This window comes from Manacus vitellinus, unplaced genomic scaffold, assembly GCF_001715985.3.
Source record: "Manacus vitellinus isolate BGI_N305 unplaced genomic scaffold, ASM171598v3 scaffold_81_pilon, whole genome shotgun sequence".
NCBI classification, from domain to species: Eukaryota; Metazoa; Chordata; class Aves; order Passeriformes; family Pipridae; genus Manacus; species Manacus vitellinus.
In genome coordinates this window covers 416149-441163 of record NW_021940822.1, presented here as the reverse complement: position 1 = coordinate 441163, position 25015 = coordinate 416149, and the positions used below count along the sequence as shown (strand labels likewise).

Here is a 25015-nt window from a genome sequence, read left to right as displayed (position 1 = left end):
ACTTACAATTGCTTCTGCTGTTAAAGCATCAATTAAAAATCTGACAATTCTCTTGTGTTATGCTCAAAGCTACTTTTAAGCTTGTGCCTTAAATGTGCCAAAAGCGAACAGGTTTTTGAGGGGTGACCTTCTTCAGACATGCTACAACATAAACCGAACAGGAGTATGTAGAACACTACTTCTGTCCTGTGGATTGTTTGGTTGGTTGGTTTGTTCCTGTGGTTAGGACAAGTTTTGGGTTCTTAATGCATCTTTTTGTTTACTGCTGGTCGTTATTTGTGCTACTGAAACAGTTATGAATCTCCCTGGATGAAACCAGATTTCTCTGGGAAGATTTGAAAGCAAAAAAGCTTGGTGAATTGACTACCTGGTTATTTCTGTGTCAGAGATACAGCTGCTGGATCACTGAATCCTAGAGCATTTAGACTTGAGGATGGCTAACAGGCCTTCTTAATTCTCTTGTCTCACCTGTGTGGTGATTGACTGAAGCATTCTTCCTTGATTCCTTTATGGTTTGCTTCCTTGGAAAGAAATGGTTCTAGAAGGATTAGGGTGGTCATCAGTGGTTTTGTTGCTAGTGCTTTGAATAAGGAGGTGACTTTTGTTTGAGATGTGTTCTATGACACCTTTCTAGTTGCTGACCTTTGGCTAGTTAGACTTTTCTGTGTACCTGGGGGTCAAAAATACTCAAGACATGCAAAAGAAACTATATGAATGTAAAATAATGGTTTCATGTTACACTGTAATTCTCTGACTGTCTCTTTCAGGTATATAACTTGTCTCAGAATATTCAGGAAGATGACCTTCAACATTTGCAGGTAAGAATATGCTGAACTTACAATAAGCTGCTCCTGAACTGAGAATCTTGGCCTTGTTCTAGGAGTTACTTCTCATGTAACTGACTTGGGAGCTCTTGCTGCTTCATATAAAACACTGAAGCCAAAAGTAGTACTGTCTGTAAAAACAGTGTTTGCATCAACTTTGTGAAGCTTTGATGCTTCTGTGGGGCCAACACAGAGGTAAAATAGTACAGGCTTCTAATCTGGCTAATTCTTTTAAAGTTTGTTCCCTGTATTGCAAGTTCTGAAATTCCTGAAGGAATGAGAAAGGAAAATGATTTATGGAAGTGCTTAATGACAAAATTCCAGTGTTTCCCCCTTTTCCCTAAAATAGGAAAACTGATGGTATTTTGTAACCAGTTTCTAAAGAAATGTGGAAGCTTGGGTCAGGGCAGAAAGAGTGTCTTCTACCCAGAAACCATCTCTAGTTTTTCAGCTGAGAAATTTCTGCAGAGTTTTATTTCCTCTAAGAAATAAAAGCAGGAAAGAGCTGTTCACTTTACATGTGCTTCTTATCGTCTAGTGGGACATTGTGGTCAAAGGTCTGGCTTCATGTGAGTGGTGCAAGAATCTTATCTTCTTAACTTAAAACCTGTAGCTTTAAAGACTAGCTTGTGTGTTAACAAATGCCAAGACCGTGACCTTGTCACAGCTTAAAACTCTTCTATGTGTCTTCAGTGCTACAAAAGACTGGCTGCCAATGCTGGAAGTGGAAGAGCACTAACTAAACATAATCTTGTGGTGCTGTTCTCAGTTAACGCGGTTGTATCACTGGGCCAACACCCCTTACAGCCCTAAAAAGCCCAACCAAGCACTGCAAACAAAAAAATCCGTAGATAATTATTTGAAAGCCAGGCTTTCCTTGTGACTTTGGTCCTTTAACAGCCTCAGTGGAATCTGAATAGATTCCTTTACTGGAGGGTGAGATGTGAGGGAAGGAAGAGAAAAAAAGGATGATAAATATAAGCAGTGGGTAGGGGACACCCATGCATTTAAAGTTGTGCTAGGAATCATGGTCTGAGGGAAGGAAATTCTGAGTTTCTGTTGTAACAGCAATTTATATAATTCTGAATTACTGTTAGGCTCCGACTGCCTTTTTCATGTAGCAGGGAAGTGAATGAGGTAAGGAGTTGGGGTCAAAGAAGCCAGTCTCATATGGGCACTTGACCACTTTACAGCTGCTTTTGCTCAGGGTGGACAAGGGCTTAGAAGTTGATTTGTGTTAAACCAGTCTTTTAAATTCTGAGATACTTTTATGATCAACACAGAGGGAACCATCCCTTCAGCTGTGAAACTTATCTGAGATGTTCCAGGAGTTAGTTTTAAAGCAGAACAACAGCTGCCTGGTACTAGAGAATTCTGGTATGCTTCCTTCATCTTGACCTCCAAGGAGGCTGGCATGGATCAACTCTGCTGAAACAGCCAGCACAGTCCATAATTCATGTTCTTGTGGGTTGTTTGGCCTGCTCAGTCCAGTGAAGAATGCTGCTGCTGGTGGTATTAAAGATGGTGAAAGCAATGAGAGGAAGACAGCTGACACTTACTTTTATACTGGAGGGAAGGAACAATTATCAGTTAAGGTCATGGGCTCAAGCAGAGATCTGAGAAGCTGCTGAACTTGGCTTGTATTTAAATGTCTGATATATTGGCTCTAGCCAAGTTCCTTGGGATTTCCAGGAATAAATGTTTTGTGGGAAGTAAGGGGCAAATGTTAGACAGGCTTACCTCCTTGGCCTAGGAAACAAGTGTTGGAAGCTGGCTTGCTGAAAGATGCAACCAGCTTTCCTCTGAAAATAGCCCACAAGCCACCCACTTAGAGCTGCAGTGTGTTGACAGTTATGGAATAGCAGTGAAGCCAATGGAAATCATGTCTCCTACCTGAATTTTACTGAGGATTGGTATACTCATTATTGAGGTTTATTAGCCATCGTCAGTCCATAATAGGATTTTAGACTGAATGCTTTATTTTCTAGTGACATAATATTTTACGATAGGAAAATGTGTTTTATGTGTGACACCCTTACACTCTTCTTTCTTTCAGTTGTTTACAGAATATGGAAGACTAGCTATGGAAGAAATTTACCAAAAGCCGTTTCAGGTAACTAACTCTATGTTAAATGGATCTTAAGCAGTTGGATGTGTGGAAAATGAGCTCAGGATAATTTATGGAGATAAATTAGTTGGGCTGAAGCTAGCCTGTTCTCTGCAAGACTGATTTTCCTTCACTATTGCCACATTGTTTGGCAAAAACACAATGGAAAAATGCTGAAGAGGATCAGATTTTGCATGAACATAGCTTTGTGCTTGAGTTATAAGATGTAAAAGGAATCAAAGTGTCAAGTGCAGGTGTGAAGGAGAAAAATTTTGTGCTACTTTCTTACTGATTACTCTGAGGTGTGATTGGTCTTTGCTGGTGCCACGTGGCTCTGAAAAAAAGGTCTGGTGGCCTCTAGGAAATGGCATTGAGGAAAGCCGTGTTGCATGTCATTTGCTTGAAGCATTATTGGCTTCAGTATTAAAAGTCTCAAAAATGATTGCAAGGCCAGAGACGGGTTTGAGGCTGCTTCATGGAGCCAGTGACTGAGATCTCTTCCATCCTGAAGTGTCCTCCTTAATCTATAAGGGTACAAGTTAAATACTGTTAGTGGTGAATTTTAGGACTATTGTGTCTGCCAAGTGTGATGTTCTTGTGGTTGTCCCAGACAAGGTGCGTTCTTTGTAAAGCCTCTTGTGGGATACAAGAGTGATGTGAAGGTTTGTTTTCTGTCTTCAGCTGCTGGGAGAGAGTACAGGGCAATCCTTGTGGAATAGCAAAAGGCAAACCTGTGAAACAGGGAAGCTATCTTTTTGAGACAGTTGGGACTGAATTTGTGGGTTTCTTGTTTGGTTGGTGTTTTTTTTAACAAGCAAAAGCTGGCACCACAGAACTACAAGGCTACTTCATTTAGAGCAATCAACTACACAAAATCCCTTATTTATATAATATACTTACATGTAATGTACAATATGTTTAGAGCAGCCAAGTACACAAAATAATTACGTGTGATAGAGTTTTTGACCTTAGAAACGATGCAAGCCATTCACTGCTGTTGTTCTTCCTGTTACAGACATTAATGTTCTTAATTAGAGATTGGAGTTATCCTTATGAACATGCATATGGCTTGGAAGGAGGAAAAAAATTCCTAGAGAAAAGATTGCAGGTGAGTTGTCTCCAGTAGTCCTAGTCTGAACTTGCTGTCAAGGTAATGATGCACGATGAGCTGGCTCATTGTGCTCATAAAATGCATTTGTGATGTTTCCATTTGTGTGCAAAGTTGACGTTATTAGATTCAGGGATAAAAACTTACACTTTTATGCTCTTAACTGCTTTTAAGATGATATTGAGTCTTAATTGCAGTACTGTAAAACTGCTAGCAGTTCTTACTGCCTTTTTGTTTCCCTTCAGGTAAAGCAAAACCAACACGAAGAGCTACAGAATGTAAGGAAGCATATTCACTCCTGTTTCAGTAATCTTGGGTGTTTCCTGTTGCCCCACCCTGGTCTTAAAGTTGCAACAAATCCAAATTTTGATGGGAGATTGAATGGTAGGAAGCTTTTCATTTTGTGTTTCTTGATTCAGATCACTGAGTTTGTTTTCTTTTCTGGTGGAAGTTAAACACTGCAAAGGTTGGCTATTGAAATGCCTGCTTGGAAAAATATAAGGCTAAAAGGTGAAACTGCAGAACCTAGAAACATGCACTGTGTGTTCCTTTTAGTGGTTTAAAGATCAAGCAGTTAAGCAGGCAGAGGGAATGGATATCTTTGTGTCTAGCTGTTGATTGTAATCTGATAATTTGAGACATATTTCAAGGTCATTAAATAAAGATTCCAAAGATAACTAAGGGCTCCAGGGGGAGAATTTGCAAAATTAAAGATTTTACTTTCCTGAAAGGCTTTTCTCTAAGAACTTGCTAAACCACAGGTGGGCTCTAGAATGACTAAAATAAAAGCTGTAGGATTCTGCAACTGCAGCAGGAGAGGCAGTCAGGATTCTTCCAGCTGATGCAGAGGGAATGTATCAGAACAGAGGGAATGTATCAGAACGGTAAAGGCTGTGAAAGGAGTTGTGATGGTGGAGTGCCAACCACTGCTGTGCTGAGGGGTTATTGTACAAGATGTTGGCATAATTGGGGAAATGCACTGTAATTATTACAAGGACAATGGAAGCTTGTTCTCTATCTGAAGTTAAGATTGGTAGATTAAGAGCAGGTGAACTTACTAAAGCTATAGTATTTAAGTATTTAAGCCTTTAAATACCTTAAAAATGCAACTGAGGGTTGTGATGCTATGGATTTTGAAGGATCACGGGTTATTGTGTTCCTTTAGGAAATATAAGATTGAAAACTAACCACTTTTTTCCTGAAATTGATTGAATTTTACTAGATATAGATGAGGAATTTAAGAATGAACTGCGGAATCTGGTACCATTACTGCTTGCCCCTGAAAACTTGGTAGAAAAAGAGATTAGTGGATCCAAGGTCACCTGTAGAGATCTTGTAGAATACTTCAAGGTAAGCAAACTCATACTAATTATTTCTGTTAATAGCTTGAAAGACAGTATTCTAATTTTAGGCCATGTTGTTCCCAGAGAAGATATGATATCTAGGCTGACACTTGCTGATCAGCTCACTTTTATTTTCATTTCGTTATTCTGAATTTCCAGAACTGGCACACTACTTCCTAACAGAATAGCTTTTAGGAAGCTACTATTGGCAGAATTGTGGGTTGGTGTTTCTTTTTCTTCTCTCTTTGTAAATAGGCTGAAGTACTTCAAGCTTTATTAGATATTTTTTGCTACTTTGAAATCGTAGTTTGTCTGGATATGTTGCTTGCTTGCTTTTTTTTAATATATTAGAGTAGATCTGATGTAGCTTTACAGATAGAAAACCAGCTCCTAAACTGCTGGGTACGCAGTGATAATTTCAGATACTCCTCTGTGGATTTTTAACGTGCAAAGAAGGTGCTTTATAGACACTTGCGTGTGCAGCACCACTGCTCTGAAATATTTGTGTGTGATACTTACAGCTGTTAGTCTTGAGCTTTTTTTGTATCATGGTGACACCAGCAGAAATGTGATAACGTAATCCGCACATCACCAGGAATTAGTCTGGGGTGTGTGGCCTTTTTTAAATTGGAATAACTTAGACAGTTGGCTTGGTAAGAATGAGTGCTGCTGTCTCCTGAAGACATGAATTTTGCATTGCTGCTTTTGAACATGTGTGTTCAAGGTAAAACAGTTAAGCTGATGCTAAGAAATGAGCTATACAAGGAAGAAATCTGAGGCCAGAGCTCTTTTAACTTCACTTGTTAAATGAAGCAACTTTTTTAAAGGAAAGGCATGATATGGGATGTAGAAATGGTGGCTGTTCTGACAAGCATAAAATCAACACTGGAGCTCAGAGTTTCAGTCTCTCTATTTACGTGACTGCATGCTGCTTTTTGCTCCAATTTCTTCTCTAGTAGGACCTGATCATTACGGTGCAGGGAGTGGAGTGTGCATTCAGCAGCAGTTTAGAAAGGATGCATCCTAAAAACTGAGTGTAAAACCTCTATTGAAAAGCTACCTGATTCACATCCTGTATCCAGTCTGGGAGCAGTCCTGGGGCGTGCTGCAGAAATGCCATGCTTATGTAACTAAAGAGGGCTGCTCCCTTGGGACTGTGCATCTGAAGCTGAGGTTGTGAAGCCTGAGTTGGAGACTGTAGGGCTTTTACTTGGAGGAGATAGCTACAGAAGCAAGGAGGGTGTCAAGGGAACGGAGTCCTGTATAACTCTATATGTTTTTGTAGGTTGTTCTACAACCTCGAGCACTGAGTACATAGGGACCCTGATAACCTTGTTCTCTCCTCCTTTATAGCAAAAGATCCTCAGACCAGAGGCTGTTAGACAAGCCAGGGGGTAAAACAATAGTAGCATGAGGAAGAGTAATGGCCCAACCTCTGAGGGGCTGAGTGGCCTTGTTGGTGTAACTTGCACAGCTTGTCCAGAGCACTGAAATGGCCACTGCTGCCTGCTGTGACCCACTTACCTGTCCCCAAAAGCTGTGGCATGGGCCACCTTGTGGGCTGGAGTAGACATTCCAACCCTCTGAAACCCTGGGAAAAGAAAGGACATCTGAGGATGGGCAGGGTGCAGCACAGGGGTAGGCTGCCTGCTTAGCTTCCGGAAGTATTTTGGTAGCTCAGCTCTGTCTGCATTAAGTGCTTTGATCTGCTTTTTTGCCTCCCACACTTCAACAGAGCGAGGCATATGGGGGAATATAAGTATTGGTTCTCCCAGGACTGGGCAGAACTCTTGCCAGAAAGGCTGTGTGAGATAGTCATCTCCACTCTTTTGTTATGGATGAAGATTCCCTGCTTAGCAAAGACCTTCTTATGTATTTGAGGAAGCAGAAACCTGCTGTCAAGCCTGTGACTTCTTGAGACAGTGGCTGTGTCTCCTCAGGTTTCTCTGGTGCCCTGCTGGGAACCAGTCTCGTGCGCAGGAAAGTAAAGGGGGAAAAAATGCTAGATTTACTAAGAAATTTACATAATTTAATATTTAGCATTATTACAGAGAAATAATCTGAGCTCTGTCCCTGTATCATCCCTCATTTCTCCTTAACCATAAATGTTTAGAAAAAGAAACTTTTCTTTTTTTTTTTTTTGTCCCTATCAGGCTTACATTAAAATCTATCAAGGAGAGGAGCTACCTCATCCGAAATCTATGCTACAGGTATTTTATTTTTCTTTCAAATAATCTGATTAGATGATGTGTACTTTGTAAGTTCTTTGCAACTGAAGTTCATGACTGCTGCAGGTCCGAAGCTCCCACACACAGCTGTAGTTGTTGAAGTTCTTTGAGAGCCATCTGAACTGTAAGGCTTGAGTACACATTTGTGTCTTCCCTCTGTTTTGTTAGGCAAATGGAGCAGGGGTCTATCTGGTTGGCTGGGGTTTTTAGCTGCTTTGGTTTCTAAGCCCAAGTTTCCTGTAACTTGCTGTTTTGTTGGTATCTTTCACGCTGTATTCAGAGGGCATTTAGTCTCAGATGCAGCAGATGAAGTGGAGAAGGCTTTATAGTAATGTAGCTACTGTCTCACAGCATTGGACCACTCTGTGTTGGGTTTGTTAGATTGGATGACTGCATTGAGGCTCCTTTTCTGAGTTGATCCAAAGAGGATGTAATCATCTTTAAAGCAATCTGAAAACAAAATAATTGTATAAAGCTCTGTTTTGAACCCTTGAATTGTTTGGGATGAAGAGCTTTCAGCGAAGAGTGGGCTTTATGGTCAGTTTTAACCATTTTGTGTTTGTAAGACTGGGGTTGTTGGGGTTTTTTTAAGCTTCCTGTGTCACTTCACTAAGACCTGACTGTTCTGGGTGTTTTCTTGTCCTTCAAGGAACAAAATCTTTAGACTTTTTTGGGAGTTCAGAAAACTCATCACAATGAAACAAAGGCTACTATTATTTTCTGTACTTATCATACCATAAATGTATCTGGGACATACAGCATTAACTGCAGTAATTGTTCCTGACGTGACACAGGTTGAAAATAGGCCTGAAATTCTAACAAAATTGACATTTACAGTTGACACCAGAACCATACCTATATAATGCAGAAATAATACCACCTTCCTTCTTTCCTCACAGGTTAACATGTGACCCTTATGTGCTTATTAACAATAGAGCATTCAGAAGAGGTTGTTCATGATGAAAAACCTGTACAAGCGAATTGGGGTTGGTTTGCAGGTGTACTAGAAAGCTGAAGAAAACATCCTCCTAGGCAGTAATATGTTTTGATGTATATTGCCACTTATTTTAGTGTGGCCTTTTCCTGGCCCTCAGAAGCTCTGGAGGTTGGGCAGGGGTATGTTGACATTGTAACTGCCTGGCCATGGTGTGATGACACAGTGCTCGATGTTTTCCAGGCAACGGCTGAGGCGAACAATCTTGCTGCTGTGGCGGGAGCAAAAGACTTGTACAGTAAAGGCATGGAGCAGGTATGGGGACACAACCTTTTCTAAACACCTACATGCAAATACAGGCCTTGGGTTTTCCTGTTGCACTCTGGTTGTGAGCACGTTAATTGAGGAGAGAAGCTCAGGGCTCGTGTGTTTTCTGCACTCTGCTCTGAGTGCGATCTCTCAGGCTGGGGAGGTGTGGGAATGGATGTATTTCCTAAATACCACCTGTTAGTTGCCTCTACAGCTCTTGACAGGCATCTTAAAATCCTGTGGCATGCAGTGGGCAAGCAGGTGAGGAGATATTTGTTGGGCCAGAGTTGCACAATTGTACTTCTGTAGTCTCACGCTTCTGAATTGTGGTCATTCGTTAGCTGTAAAACGCAAGGATTAATATGATTCTGAAGTTTTAAAAAAACCCTTGAAATACAAGAATTAGTTTGAAAAACATGTAAATGTAATTTCCTACTTGTTTCTGCTCTTGAAGATGGTGACTGTACTATTCTAAGCTGAATGACTGGATGGATTTCATTCTTCAGTATAGCATTATGCAAGGTTTTATCATAGGAAATTCTGAAAACAATTACATATCTCGTGAAGGTTAACAGGACTGTGCTTATTGTGAAACTATAACCAGAAAAAAACAGTATATGTGATAACGTGCTACAAACATAGCTCCCCATTAACTAGGTTAATTCTGGCCTTAATTACTCAAGTAGGTTTCCATTTTGAAATTAGAGTAAGACCTAATGCTACTGGCAGACAAGCCAATTCCAGTTGTTAGCAGGCAGTTTTGAGAACATTCTTCTGGTTTAGAGAGACTCCTTTGTTTCCATTTTGGAAAGTGTCTTGATATAGTACTTGTGTTGTTTTATAATAAATGTCGAGTCTCCCTTCCTGCCTTGAATCTCAATGGTTGTTGAGATACTGTAGTTGTAAGGTTTCTTACTTGGAGCAGGGAACAAACAGGAACAGATGTTCTTTTAAACAGACTTTGTTTCCATAGTAATGTTCCCCAGTACTGTATATTTTTATACCACCATAGAGATATGTACAAGTGTCTGGAATCATTTTTCATCCAGATGTCTCATATGATGTTCTTAACGTGACACAGCTCTGAAACTTCTATTTTTAAGAACAGAAGCGGGAACTCTTTGGATTTAAGACTTGATTATGTAAAGATAGTTCTTATTGTAGCTTCTGAGTTGTCCTCATGAACCAAAGCCCTCCTTTGCTGAGTGTGCATAACCAAAATACTGTCCCCCTAATGGCCTGAAATGTAAGGAACAACAGGTGCAGTCACACGGTGTAAGGAAACAGTGACAGTTATTTGTGTGGTGCCCTCTTGACCCCTCAGCGGCTTGTGGTGTTTAACACACTCTGGGCAATGTGAAAAGACTGTTTTGAAGAATGAGACTAGTGGCCATTTTCCAGAGAGTTTTCCTGGACATGGAGGACTTCAATATGGGAAAAATCAGAGACGTGCTTGTTAAACTTGAGCAAAGGGCAGAGTGGAGGTGTCAGGGTCTTGACAGTGATGTTCGCCTTGAAGGAGCTTGTCAGTGAAGCCATGCATCTAATGAGGTAGAGAGTGGATGCTGTACTCTGAGAAAGTGATCCTGCTGAAAGGATAGCAGCAAAGAAAGTTAAAGTTGTTGCTGCACTCAGGACACGAGATGACAAGCAGTACTTGGAGGCAGGAAAGGGAAGGCTGTTGTTTGACATTATGTGGAAAGAATTACCAGTTCTTAGACACAGCCTAACTGTGAGGGTCGGGAGGAGCTGGAGCTGATCTGCTGTATGTGTGTCCGATGGCCTGGGTAAACAGAGTATAAGTCCTTGGGGTCTAACCATTTTCATACCCGTGCTGATTCAGGGAGAGGAAGATGGTGGTGTCCACATCACATATCCATTTGAGTCCCTGGTCTTGTCCCCTAAGCAGGGATGTACTCGCACAAGTTGATCAGAATCAAGCAGAGAGGACAACCTAGGGAAGAATAGGCTAGTGATGGCAGCAGCTAATTCTTGTTAATTTGTATCCCCTGCTAAGTTCCTTGGAGCCTACTAGTGGCAGCAATAAACAGGAATACACTTGTTGAGTGGGCAGAATCTACCTGTTTGTCCGAGTTCTGCACTGACTCTCTCACTGAGATGGGTGACCAGGAGTAAAAAGATGGCTTGTGGCCTTCAGAGTAGTCCTAAACCTTCCTCAAGTCAAGTTTTCTCTGCCCCTTGGTGTTCCTTCATTTCACTTTTTCGTAGTGGGAATGTGCATGTGGCTGTTGTCCTATCCTTCTGGGCTTGGAACAGTGAAAGTATGAGTTCAGTCATGTGCTATAGCTCTATGTGTGGTTGGACAGGTAAGGTTCCTGCTGTGCTAGGGTGCAAAGTACCTTTAGCTGCTTCACTAGGCAGACCATGAGCTTACAGAGCCAAGAGAGCTGCTGGGGGCAGTCTGGTGCTGGCCTGGGAGAAGGGCAGAGAGAAGGGGAGCTCCGCTTTCTGTACAGCGGAAGATACCGAGGGTGTGATTCTCTGATCTCTGATTACTCCAACAGATTTGTGGGGGAGATAAGCCTTACATTGCCCCATCGGACCTCGAGCGGAAGCACCAGGATTTCAGAGAGACTGCTATCAGGCAGTTCTGCTCCGTGAAGAAGATGGGAGGGGAGGAGTTCTGTCGGCGCTACCAGGAACAACTTGAAGTGGAAATCGATGAGATCTATGCAAACTTTGTGAAGCACAACGATGGCAAAAACATCTTTTATGCTGCTCGTACCCCTGCCACTCTATTTGCAGTCATGTTTGCCATGTATATAATCTCAGGACTGACTGGGTTCCTCGGTATGAACTCCATAGCTACCCTGTGTAATCTCGTGCTGGGGATGGCTCTTATATCGTTTTGTACGTGGGCATACGTTAAGTACTCTGGGGAATTCAGAGAAGTTGGAACAGCCATCGATCAGATTGCTGAAGCTATATGGGAACAGGTTGGTATCTGTTTTTATTGCAAAATCTTCCTTTCTTGAGCAGACATACCAAACAGTTTCTGTTTAGTGCTGCGAGTAAAAAGCTGGTCTAGGCCTAACGGAGAATGCTAGTGCTGCCAAAAGGGAATTCTGCTCGGAAGTGTGACTGCTCTCTTCAGGAGGAGATGCCGCACACAAAGAATGTTAAACAAGGTTAGGATCTTATAAAAGAAGTGTCACTTAAAGGCCTTAGTAGGTGCTTGGATGGTAGAGTGGAGGGACTCTTCCTTGTTACTTTTTCAGAGCAAGGAATTCTCTTTAAAAAGGTATAGATAAACTATAGATGTGGTGGATAAAATATCTCAGATGGTGCAAGAAATGGGAAAGGCAAAACACTGCCCTCCTCACCTGATGCGATGCTGAAGGGCTGACTAGTCCTTGGAGAGAAGTGGCTGGGTGATGACTCGCGGCAGCTGCTGCAAGGGGGCTACAGCGGGTTTCTTCCTTCAGGAAGATTTGTGCTGTCTGTGACAACTTCAGTGGGTGCAACTGCTGATCGCAAGCAATGCCTAACAGACAAAGTCCTGAAAGAAAAGACATGAGTCTAATAGCACCAGAGCTGGAGCAGAAAACTTTCTGCACTGAGATTTTACTGCCTGAATTCATTTGACACAGCTGTACCACTAAGGCCAATGTAGAGAATTCCTGACCAACTCTTGTAAGTAGTTTCTGGAGCATTTCGACTAGCTGTGTCCAGTGCCAGTAGAAGGGAAACACTTTGGTGCTGTTACTAGAAATAAAGGCCTCACTGAGCTTATCTGGGATGACATTTGAGTGTGTCCTATGAGGCATGAGCAAATAACTAACTGGAGCCTTCTGTACAGACACTTCTACAGCTGAAAAATTCCCGTGTTCAAGGTTGATCCTAGGCAGTGCTATGCTAGACCTGTCTGAGAAACCCAGTGGGGTTCCCAGTAAGGTTGTGAGTTACACTGCAGCAGAAAAAGTGTATCTTTAATAGTGGGAGGGAACTGAGCATCAGGGTACAACACCTTGAGCGACACCCCGAAGTAGTGATTAAAATTGAGGCTCTCCAGTACTACTGTAGCTCCTTGCTTTGGAGCTTGGGGCTGAAGAGCACTTCAAGAAAAGTGGAAGGTGTCAGTTTTATGTGTAATACTTGCTGAGTGCAGCTGCTGCTGCAGGTTACCCAGAGCATATAAGGCTTGATTTGACTGTTACCTTCCCTGGAAGGGGGAAAACTTGGCTTATGCTGACAGGAGCTTGCTATTTGTGGTCTGGAGGAAGGTGATCTCCAAAAGAGCTCACTGGTGTTGCTGTTACAGCTGCACATCACCAACAATATGTAAAGCACTGCAGGTCCTGCCTAAGTCGCTCTGATTAGATACCATGTTCTTGCTATTGATTTTTCTGAATCTCTGCTTTTCTTTTCCCTCCTTGCTTCAGAGGAATCCCAGGAAGGTGAGCAGTTACTGACAATCAGGTTTTTTTTCTGAACTTGATTGACTTTCTGCTGTGTTTTAAGAGCCATTTTTCCTAACAGCTGAATTCGTGTTTTAGGTGTTTTCCAAACTCTTTGAAGTCCTTAGACGCCGAACGATTCGTCGTGCTCTTACATCAGTGCCGCGACAGCGACTCTCATCCAACAATAACAAGAAGAAAAACTAGCCAGTATTTTTAACTTTCTTTCTGTATCTGAAGTGTTCACACTTACACATATAGGACAATAAGCTGGACCGTCTGGGCCGGTCTGCATAAATGCTGTAACCATACCAGACTGATGCTGCATATGGGGTATGGAATTGCACATCCATCTTCTAGGAACTGTAAGGTGGTTTGAATTCAGTGAAATACTGCTATGTAGGAGGGGTATCACTTGTGTCAATAGCATGTGACTGCTTTAACCTCATTACTCTAGCAGCAAAACTCATTTCTCTTTCAGTTCATGCCACTTTGTGTCAGACTTCATCATTCTAAGTTTTTTCATTATTTCAAGTCTTATCTCTTTATATGGTTCTATATTTTCTTTTCCTTGGTTACCTCATTTTCTTGTTTCTTTTGCACATTTCTCATTCCACAGGTGTTGAAGCCCATGAGTGATAATTTGATGGAGGATCATATGAGACAGTCTGTAAAAAACTCTATCAAAGCAGGCCTGACCGAGCAGGTGGCTCACCATGCCAGACTAAAGACAGACTGACAGTTCGTCTCCTCTTCAACTCTACCCTCTCATCCTAGACATGCTTGCTGTACCATGAGAACTCAATAATAAAAAATAAATAAAAATAAACCAAAGTTTACAATCAACTGTAGAAGTAGTTTAGTGTGATTGGCTTCACAGATTGCTGCCATCACCAGGGAAGAGTAAGTTTGTCAGTGCTCAGCTTCTCAGACAAACTGGTGCCGTGGAGGCCGCCGGGGGTGGGAGGGAGGGTGTCGGTTTTACATATAGGCCCGGTGAACTGTGTATGTGTGTGCTTGGGGGTGAGGAAGAGGGGATCTAACCCCAGTGTTTTGAGTCTACGCAGTCTCTGGCTTACAGGGGGAATCTGTCCTCTGCAGGAGCTGATTTCAGGGAAGTGTCGTGATCAGACCCACACAAGGTGTGCTCTCACCAAATGTACCCAGCTCTGCACCATCCCCTCGCCACCTCTGCAAGTGTTTCTGTGTATCCAGTCGGTGGAGCCATTAGAGCACCCACTACATTACAATACATATCCTGCTTTATTGCCTTTTATACCAGTGTTACACAGATGCATGTGTTGATTCCTCACGCTGCTGATGGCAGGATTGGTGTGTAAGGGAGGCAGTGGGTCAGAGCAGAGCATGTCTTGCCTTGAACTCGCAGACCTGGTCCCGAGGGAGGTGCATATTGGAACTGAGCTGTCTTTTTCTGCAGTTTAGCCTTCATGTATATAATATTGCCATTAATTCTACTGGGGGAGAAATTCCATCCAAAAATGTTGCCTACAGCTACCAAGCAATGAGTTAGGATTGTCTGTACAGTGTGTTTAGTTTTTATTTTTTAAGAAATCACAGATAGGGCATGTATATGAAATATAAATATATAAATACAATTTTGTATCAAAGTTTTGTAGTTTATGGCAAAACCTGGTTCTGTGGTAGCTAAGTGCAGTTCCTGTAAAGGAATGTTTGTGGCTCATGTAAATGTGTGAATGCATCAACAATTTGAAGTTTTTTGATATATTTGTGATATTTACCTGCCTTGAGCACTGCAATCTCTCACCCCCTTGGGAAAATCAGTGGGAATGTTTGTTGTGAAACTCTTGTCTTCTGTTGCATTTTAAAGTTATTTCCTGTAATTTATTTTCAGTACATGATTAAAATCAGTTGTGTATATATGAAATGAAATCTGTGCTTATTTTTAAAAGATGTTCAAGTATGTATTCTACTACATAAACTATGTCAAATACTTATCCTGACAATTATATGAACAAATTGTCTATTGTACTTCATAGCTTTCTATTGAAGCTGATGTTTCTCACATGCTTGTCTCTGGAAGATGACATCTGTCTAGATCATACCCCCTCCCTGCCTAGGAAACCTCCTGCTATTCTAAAGCACGCTTGACTTGAGGAGTTGCTTGTCAGATTCTGCCCTCCAACAACTGTATCACTGAAATCTTGTTACTGGCTTTATTTTCATTCTTGGCTAAATCAGTATCAACTGTGTGGAGTGTAAAGGCAGCTAAATAATTAACTGCTGTAGTTTCAGTTGGAAATGGCTCTGTGCAATAGCTGGGATTTTTTGCATTCCTGAATGGTAACAATTTTCATCAACATTTGAGCTTCATCAGTCTCCTCTCTCTCGAGTGAGGGCAATCATCTGTCTAGGACTAAAGCAATTGCACTGTGACTTTTGCACTGCAAAGAACTGCTGGGGAGTGGTGGTTACCTGCCCTCTGGAGATGAGGGCTCAGCTCCAGGTGAAAGATGCTGAAGATGAGGTAGGAATGTCGCATTTTATGATACTTTCTTTCAAACTGTACAGATTAAATACTGTTATTCAAACAAGCCAATGCTTTGGTGATTAATGTCTTAGTCAAATGACTGAGTCACACAGGGGGCTTGGAGAGGCCGTGCTTGCCCTTGCTGCTTGTGTTCTCCAGGAAGGTGCTCTTCAGATCTGAGGCTGTGCTGTGCCCTGCTTGCCCTGCAGTGATGGCAAAAGAACTTTCTGGAATATGGACAATAAGCTGGAAGGCTTTATCTGCACCTTTTCCTTCTAGTAGAGAACTGAAACAGGGTATGTGGGGGGAGGCTTCATGAACACTGCTAACAAGTTGCAGAATGAATTCAAAACCCCCTCAGTTTTTGTGGGAGGGACCAAAGATGGGAAAAGGAAGGGGTCAAGGTGACTTTTGAGCAAGTGTGGGAAATTGATTTAGGGGATAAAAGGGGCTGGTCATGTGGCAACAGGTTGCTGGTGTGTGTTCTTGTCTGTTAACTCCATTTCTTACCCTCTCCTGGCAGAAGGGACTCCATTCTATGTGCTTGTGTGCACAGAGGTCTAAGTGCCAGCAGTGGAAGAGTGAGGTGGTGTGTTGCTCTGTGAATAGCAAGCTGGATTTAGCCACCAAGTAGCGCAAGGGGCCTGGGAGTCAGGTATTGAAGCAATTCTAAATCTAGGCCAGATACACGTTTGGTTTTTCCTGAGGCAACCTGAGGGACGAGGAGATCTGGGCTAACTTAGAGGGTCTGGGGTTTAACTGGGATCCATTTGTATTTGTGGGCCTCCCTCTGTGGGATGCAAAAGAGGCTCCAAGGACCAATTATGGTATAGACTTGTGTGTGGAGACCAGCTGCTGAAGGGTGTTCACAGGGGGTGTGTGCAAGGGTGGGCTGAACCAGCAACTGAAGCACAGCTTTGGGCCATGTCCATGTGCCAGTCACAGGAACAGCCTAGTGATCCAGAGGCTGGATACTGGATGAACTGAGCCTCTTTGCCCAGTAACTGGAGGGATCCAGAGCCTGTGTATGTATTTCCCACTGACAGACCTTTGTTCTGATCAGCTGGAGAGGAGCAGGATGTCGGTGTTGGTGCTGTTGTGCCAGTGCTGAACCTTGACCTGTATGAACGGCATGAGCACAGGCATGGGAATGCTGGCTCAGCCCTGCTGCTGGTTGCACATGGGGGCATGAAGCTGGAGTGGCCTCACCTCCATTGGGCAACCCCTTACAATTAGTATTCTTAGTAAAATAAGATTAGTATTTCTCAACTTTTGCCTATGTACTGTTAGAAGCATCAGGATTGTGCACAGAGGGGGTACAAGGGAACTAAGAAACTTCCTTAGCAGAATACATGGGGGCATAAAGGAGATGACAGATGCTTGTTTTCTCTATCCGAGGCTACTCTGCTTCTACTCAGGAAAGGAGTTCTGAGAGCTGTTCCAATTCTGTGGTGTATTCAGCCTTGCTGCCCCTGTCCTCCCTGAGCAAGCAAAAAGACCAATTTAACAGCAAAAGCATAGAGCAGAACATGGTAACTTACCCCATGCCTGCAGTATAGCTCTGGCCAACTCCTGCCTCAGAAAAGGGATACAGCACAGCAAGGAAGGAAAGCTACGTGGAAGATACTACAGCTAGCAAAGTACAGCATAATGCCATAGGGAGACAGATGAGGAGAGATGACTGGGAAGATGTAACAAGCTACAGCAGCCAAAAGAGGTGGAGAAGGCAACAACACTGGATATGTGTTCTGTCACTTCAGGAAGTACCTGCCCAAGTTCCTTGGGAGGGGAAACCCTAATCTGGAGCAACCAGTGCAGTGATTTCTGGCTCCAGAAAGACATAAAGAGCAGGAAATTTCTGGCTATCTTATAACTCAGTTCTCCTAGAGCAGGCTAAGGCCAGACCACAGATTTTTCAAGTAGGTGGCTGATCCTTAAGAGTTACGGAAACTAAAAAGTACATCAGGTAGCCTGGCACAACAATAACGAAAGGGTGGAACACAGGAAGCCCTGTATGTTATGAACCAAGATATGCAGAGTGTCCAATGTGTTTTTTGATTGTGCCAGCCAAGTATGGCAGTATCTGAACACTCCCTGCCTGTTACTATTCTGGGTTAAAGTAATTAAGCATAGGTTATGGTAAATTTTCATTTTTAATTGAAAAACATGGGTGGGAGTAAAGACAATATTTACACAAGTTCCCAAGTGCAGCTCAACTCAAGAACATATGACCAGGAATATGGTAAAAGGATGTGGGTCCAAAACAGAATTATGGAGGGTACCGAATGGTACAGCTTCCTGTTGAGCACGGACCTTCAGATAAGATCAGCAACTGAAATGAGAAAAAATGGAAGAATTAAAGTATGCACCAGGTGTGCTGAGAGCCACAGCCCAGCAGTACAGCACACCTACTGCTGCTCCCAGGTTCTTCCCAGGGGAAGCCAAGATGGGTTGGGCTTAGGAAAGAGGCATGTGGCAAAACAAAGTATCCGGCCTTTCTTTTCAGAGGCAGCAGGGTAACAGCCTGGCTGGGCGGGCTGCACTCACCATTCATGGGCATCTCGTCTATCTGGGTGGAGTAGTACTGCTCGATGTCCCGCAGGATGCGAATGTCGTCGTTCTTCACAAAGTTGATGGCGACACCTTTCCGGCCATACCTGCCGGACCGGCCAATTCTGTGGAGGCAGACGGAGAGAGGGAATGGAGCCACCTGGGGTAAGAGTCACCCAGAAGCACTCCCCCCTGCAAAGGCTCAATGTACCTGTGGATGTAGAGTTCTCTGTTGTTGGGCAAGTCGTAGTTAATGATCAGGGACACCTGGGGCACATCCAGGCCTCTGGCCCAAACATCTGTCGAAATAAGGACTCGGCTGCGAAGAGAAGGGACAATTAGGTCTGTTCTACCCAACTGAGAGGGGGGTGAGAGCTGAGAACCCTCAGTCTCCAGCACAGGGCATTCCCTGCTATTCTGTGCTTGTCCTTGCCCCCAGCACACCAGCAGTGTGTACACTTTTGCTGCATGGAAAGGTGTCTCATGGCCTATCACCAAACTTCAGTGAAGGCAGTGCCAACGCAGAAGGAATAACAACAGTACCTTTCTGAAGGACTAATGCTCCCAACAATTTAAAATACAGAGGACAGAACACAAATATTTTTTCCTTATTTTAAATGCAGCAACTCCCAATGTCTTCAGCAAAACAGAACAGACTAATTCTACACCTAGAAGTACGAGCATCCCTCCTAGGAAAGTGGTAATCTCCCAACCCTGCAACACCACAGGAGGAGAGATGGAAATCAGAGCTCTTCCTAATTTGAGCTGAACAAATCTTTCTGAGAGGAGAGGTACTATAGGTCTCCTCATCACACACTAAAGAAACCCCGCCCTGAGGTAGCAATGCTGTAAAGCAATACTGTTTAAGGCACTCACCTGGCACCAGATCTAAACTCTTTCATGATGGACTCTCTCTCCTTCTGTGGCATGTCCCCATGCATGGATGAAACTGTGAAGTTGGCTTCTCTCATCTTCTCTGTGAGCCAGTCGACCTGTGAACACAAACAGCCCGGGTGAACTCTCTGCTCAGGACAGCCAAACACATCAGTTGTGTTCAGAGAATATTTGCTGAGACATTGCTGGTAAGGACTGAGAGACACTTCATCAGGCATTCTTAAACTAACAGAAGTGAATAATCCTTAGAAAGCACTGGCTATATGATACAGGGCTCCACAAGCCCTGAAAGGAAGTAAGAGCATTTATTCAGAAAGCGTGGTTTTGTTTCAGGAATTACAAGCTATTAGAATAAGCGCATTCTTACCTACTTCTCCAAAAAGGCAATTCCTGTCACCTGTATCAGCTCTGCCTCTAACCCTGTTGTTTAAGTTAGGCACATCCCAAAGACAAATGTTTAATCTGTGCTCTTACTGAATTATTTCCAAATAGAGAGGCAACCAGACCTCTTAACTAACCCAGCATTGTCCGAGTCACCCTCAGAAAGTGACATGCTCCCCTCTGATGGCTGCTGTACCTTTCTCTTGGTGTTACAAAAGATGACGGCCTGGGTGATTGTCAGTGTGTCGTAGAGGTCACACAAGGTGTCAAACTTCCATTCTTCCCTCTCCACAGCCACGAAAAACTGCTTGATTCCTTCAAGGGTCAACTCATCACTGTAGGGAAGAACACCACCACAAGCAGGTGAATACATACAAAGCAGGTAGAAGGATGTGCTCCATCGGAGATCACACCTCTGCCCTGCGTGCTGTGGGTTGCTGGGTCCATGCACAGGTCTGAGTTGTTCTAGAAAGTCCTTGGAGAACTCTGCTCTAAGAAGGGCCTTGAATATGACCCATTCAAGAGACACTAGAAGTGCTCTGCTCTAGACAGACAGCTTCAACTTCTGTTCTCATTGTTTTACATTCAAGCTTCTTGACAAGAGACTGAGGGAAGCCTCAAGAAGCTTGAATGTACTAAATGGGGCAGTAGAAGAGATCAGGCAACACGGAGACTCCTCCTATCAGGCTGCCTACACTTACTCCTGTGACTCCTCCTGAGTTCCAGTGCCGGACCTGTGACACCACCAGATGTAAGCTATGCCTCCAAGAACATCTGGGATCAGTCAGTTAAAGGTTTTTGTGGCCTGCTATACAATAGGAAATTGATGGAGGAGGCCTACAAAAATCCTCTGGGCAGCACAGGAATTGGATAAGTGTGAAAGATGGATTTCCACAAGAAGAGACTGCTATCCATGGGGAGGATAAGGGAGCAGCCAAGCCGAGCAGCAGCACACAAAACTGGACAAGGATAAAGTCAGAGTGATAAGCCAGCCTCTGCTGGAAAACAAGACATGAGCATGTCTGCAAACACTCAGGTAATGGTGAGGGACTCTCTATATATTATAATCAGTTAATACTGTGAAATGCTCAGGGCTGCACCAACTGAAAGAATTCCTGTTTTTTCCAAGGAAACTCACTCACCGTTTCACCAAGATGCGAATGGGGTCTGTCATGAATTTGTTGGTCATTTCCAGAATTTCATGAGGCAAAGTGGCACTGATTAGAACCACCTGTGTAGCTGGAGGCAGGTATCTGTACACGTCATAAATCTGCTCCTTAAAGCCTGCAGTGCAAATCAAGTCACACAGAACAGTTTAGCACATCTTTCTCCCAAATATTCTCCTCTTTCACAATTTGATATGGGATTCAGTACTGGCTCTGTGCTATGAGATGAAAATTGATGCATTAATCAGTATCATCAGACAAGGCATATTATGCAGTTTAACCCATTACAGCCTACAATTAACTATAATTGTCTAACTTTGGAAAAAAGCAATTTTTAGAAGTGGGCCTGCCAGCTGGGACACCCTGGAATCTCAAAGAGGTGAAGAGAAGGCAAGTAAAAGGGAGACAAATGTTTTACCTTTATTGAGCATTTCATCTGCTTCATCCAACACTAGCATTTTGATGGCACGAGTTCTTAAACTTCGACGACGAATCATATCTGTAAGATTTCACTTTGTAAGGTGAAAAGGCTCTGAAAGCAGGTGAGCCTACACTGCTCCCAGCCTCTGTCAGGGCACTTCGGTGCAGCAGGGACAGGCTCTTCCTCTGCTTTTTTTTTTTTTCCACGTGTGGGGACTAGCTCTGTGTTCTCCCAGCGACAGGTGCCTGTGTAAGCCAGGGCTGTCTGCTTCTCAGAGACCCAGGAGATGTGAGCTTGAAGGCCAACACTGCCACAATAGTAAATTTTAAAATCTTCATGCAATGAAACCAGAAGGTACCAGCTGCAAGTGTACCTGACTTAACAAAGGGGGAGCAACAACCAGTACACAGAATATGTGGACTAACTTTGGCAATCAACTACACCTGGCTCCTGTCCCCTTGAAGATACTTAAGTATTTTCTGGGATTGTAGTATTTTCTCCTTAAAAAATATTCTTTTTTTCTCTGCCACCATATAAAGACACACTTCATCAATGAAAAACAAAACATAAAAAGAGAAAATGAAAATACTATCCTCCCCACTGATTTCTCTCTAGCCTTTTCCAGGTATTACTGCAGCAAGTTGTTACCTTGTTCCACTTCACGTTAATGTTACATTAACGGTGTCATGATAAATGTAATTTCCATGCTATTTAAAATCAAAGCACCCAGAAGCTAAGGAGGTTCCCACGACTCAACTCAGCTCTGAAGCTAGAGGTGATGCAGCCTCCCACATTTCCTTACCAAACACACGGCCTGGAGTGCCGGCAACAACGTGCTGCCCATAATCCAGTTTTCGGATGTCTTCCCCCACGTTGGTCCCTCCGATGCAGGCATGACACTGGACATTCATGTAGTCCCCCAGAGCAAGAAGCCCCTGTGTTGATACAAAGCAATGGTTTAATTACCTGAGCTCTTCTAAGTTTGCATTTGTGAAGAGATGCAGGTCTGCACAGCCAAACCACAGCCATGTGGGTTTTTTAAAGAGATGTAAGCACAAGGAGTTGGAGGGATTTTTTGTGTGTGTTACCCTAACCTCAACAACAGCAGGTCTTCAAACACTGGGAACCCAGTTCCCCAGGGATCACAGCTGCCTTAAAAGTGTTGTCCTTAAAAATTCAGTTAGGACTGTGTACAACCTTAGGCTGCCAACCAACACGGTCATGCAAGCAGTAATGGATACAATGCAAGTGAGCAAAACAGCTCAGATGAAAATTTCTTATTTCTTTCAGGAACAGAAAGAAACAGTGGAAGCTGTGCTTTGAGCTCTGCTGGGAGAACACCAGAGCATTGGCCCCAGGCCTTGCCAGTGCTTCACAGACAGGGATTTAAATGCTCTTACCTTCTGAATCTGCACAGCTAGCTCTCGAGTGGGCGCCAAGATCAATGCCTGGGTCTCACGAACCTGATTAAAACAAATGATGACATGGAAGTTAATCACAGGCCATAGAGCCAAGCTTAAAAGATTATGGGTCCCAGAGCACTCTGAAATGTCACAGCTGAATTAAGGCTCAGTATGCCTAGAGAGAGTGGCTTTCAAATAGAGCATTTACACGGCAACAGCCTCTTTTAAGTTACTTTTGACAAGAAAGCATTTAAGCAGTTCTTTAAGAACTTATTTTTCATTCCAACACAATTTCTGACCAAAAAAAGTGTGTACTTTTCTTGCAAAATAGAAACAAATTAAAAACCCTTCAGTTTTGTAGATTTGATTCAGATAAACACCTTGCATTGCACAAGGATTCCAAGACAATGTTTTAAAGTGCCAGCTTTGAAAAATATTATGAGCACATTACAGAAATGAAGCAAAAGCTGATCTTTGCATTTAGAACATACAACCTTCATTTTTATGTCCCCAGGCAGTGACAAATGAATAACAATCCAAGCTTTTAAGAGGATACCAGCCCGCAGAAAAACATAATTTTATTCAACAGCATCTACACATTCAAGTTAATACTTAAAAAGCACGGACATGATACCCCTGACCAGAACAAAAGCAAACATTTGTCAGTCAAAAATCTGGGTTTGATCCTGTGCAATGTGTGGCAACTGTTCAGACAGGTTGATAATGCTACAGGACTGTCTGAAGACAATTCTGCTTACTGAGAGATTAACTTAGCCCTCTAATAGGTGAAATAGTCTGTTAAACCCAACTTTATAATTACAAGACTTTATCTGAACTTATTTGACTGGTTTTAACAGTTAAACTGTTACAGAGTAGAATCAGAATTTTGCCTGAGGTTCACTGCCCATAATTAAAAGATTTCAATGTAAGGCTTCATTTATTAATTCCAAACAAAAAATGTTTTTTATGATAAAGACTATTGATTTAGTAAAAAAGTATTTTTTAGCACATGTTGTGAAATTACCTGTATGTCCAGGCACTGCAGAACAGAGATGGAGAATGTTGCTGTCTTCCCTGTTCCTGACTGTGACCTGAAAAACAGATGTTTGGTGAATACTCTGGATGTCTGGACAAACAACACAGGCAACTTTGACATATTCCACCCCTCGGCTCTTTGCCACTCCTCCATTGCAAAGAACTCAATAGTGGCAACAGTGTATTTGACAAAGGCTTGTTGTGATCACAGCATGATCTGCTGTCAAGCAGCTTTGAGATCTGCAATACCAGGGACAGAACACTCCATTGCAGGGTCCCCAGCTCTGGCATGCCTACTCCTTATCAGACCAGCATTTTAACTTCCTGCAATCTCTCATACATACACTTTTTTTTCTTTTCAAGCGAACAACAGATAAGCCAATACAATTTTGAAGGTTAATAATTCCCACTAGTGACCTAGAAAGGATTTTTTTCAGTGGCATGCATATCCTTCTTTGTCTCTAAAACACACTTTTTTCTTTTCAGTGACTAAAGTTTTGACATTAACAACTGTTAGGATCACAGTCCATGTGCAGAATGGCCAGTTTCACCCCGTTTTGCCCGTCATATCATAAAACCACAGAACGGCTTAGGTTGCAAGGGACCTTAAAAATCATCTCGTTCCAAACCCTGCCGTGGTGCCACACACTAGACGACGTTGCTGTGGGCCCCATCCAGCCCGGCCTTCAACGTTTCCAGGGATGAGGCATCCACAGCTTCTCTGGGCAATCTGTTCCAGCGCCCCACCACGATCAGGTCGCTCCCCAAACCCTGCGACCGACACACACACACACCCCGCCCAAGGGCCCACAACCACCTCGGGGCACCCGCTCCCGCCGCCCCAGGGCCCCACTTACTGGGCGATCACGTCCCTGCCCTTGATGATCTGCTTGATGGCTCGCTGCTGGATGGCCGACGGCTTCTCGAACCCTGCGGGGGCGGCCACACCGTCAGGGCCGGGGCCGGGACACCGACACGCCCCGCCCCGCACGGCGCAGGCGCGCGGCCCACATCCGGGCGCCCCACGGAGCAGCGGGCCTGCCACGGACACGGCCCCCGCATTCCCCGCTCCCCTTCCCCCTTTCTTTTTCTCCTTCCCCTCCCCCCCTTCTCTTCTCGCCTCCTCCCTCCTCCCTCCCCCGCCGCTCTGACCGTAGGCGTAGATGCCGCGCAGGAGGTCCTCGCGCAGGCCCATGGTGTCGAAGGTGGGCGTCACGTCCACCTCCTCACTGGTCTCGAACTCCACCTTGGTCATGTCTTCCTCCTTCATGAGGCGCTTCCTGGCCGAGCCGCCCGCGGACCCCGCCGACCCCGCCATGGCCGCCCCGAGCCCCGCGCGCGCACCGCACCGCTCCCCGCCCCGCGCGGCGACCCGCGCCCTCTCT

The 25015-nt window shown here is 43.7% G+C and overlaps 2 protein-coding genes across 5 annotated transcripts in view; one reads left to right on the top strand and one right to left on the bottom strand.

The window, feature by feature from the left end:
* ATL2 (atlastin GTPase 2) overlaps positions 1 to 15182 on the top strand; it is a 48126-nt gene extending 32944 nt beyond the window's left edge. The window contains exons 5-14 of one of the 4 annotated variants that reach the window (XM_029964845.1): positions 768 to 818; positions 2881 to 2937; positions 3947 to 4039; positions 4285 to 4423; positions 5262 to 5389; positions 7536 to 7592; positions 8788 to 8859; positions 11379 to 11810; positions 13257 to 13271; positions 13371 to 13869. In XM_029964845.1, the coding sequence (XP_029820705.1) occupies positions 768 to 818; positions 2881 to 2937; positions 3947 to 4039; positions 4285 to 4423; positions 5262 to 5389; positions 7536 to 7592; positions 8788 to 8859; positions 11379 to 11810; positions 13257 to 13271; positions 13371 to 13478 (1152 nt within the window). In that variant the 3' untranslated portion in view covers positions 13479 to 13869. Of the gene's footprint in view, positions 1 to 767; positions 819 to 2880; positions 2938 to 3946; positions 4040 to 4284; positions 4424 to 5261; positions 5390 to 7535; positions 7593 to 8787; positions 8860 to 11378; positions 11811 to 13256; positions 13870 to 13890 lie in introns of those variants that run through there. The other 3 variants (XM_018085462.2, XM_029964846.1, XM_029964847.1) reach the window with 3 other exon arrangements.
* A 2732-nt stretch (positions 15183 to 17914) lies between these two features.
* Positions 17915 to 24980, bottom strand: EIF4A3 (eukaryotic translation initiation factor 4A3). Its single transcript, XM_018085465.2, has 12 exons — positions 24783 to 24980; positions 24488 to 24560; positions 23620 to 23686; positions 22593 to 22655; positions 21995 to 22127; positions 21190 to 21270; positions 20748 to 20889; positions 19802 to 19940; positions 19207 to 19322; positions 18542 to 18649; positions 18328 to 18455; positions 17915 to 18112 (listed from the first exon to the last, which is right to left on the bottom strand). Exons 1-12 carry the CDS (start codon positions 24946 to 24948, stop codon positions 18096 to 18098), a joined length of 1233 nt encoding a protein of 410 aa, XP_017940954.2. The 5' UTR covers positions 24949 to 24980; the 3' UTR covers positions 17915 to 18095.
* Positions 24981 to 25015: the final 35 nt, after the last annotated feature.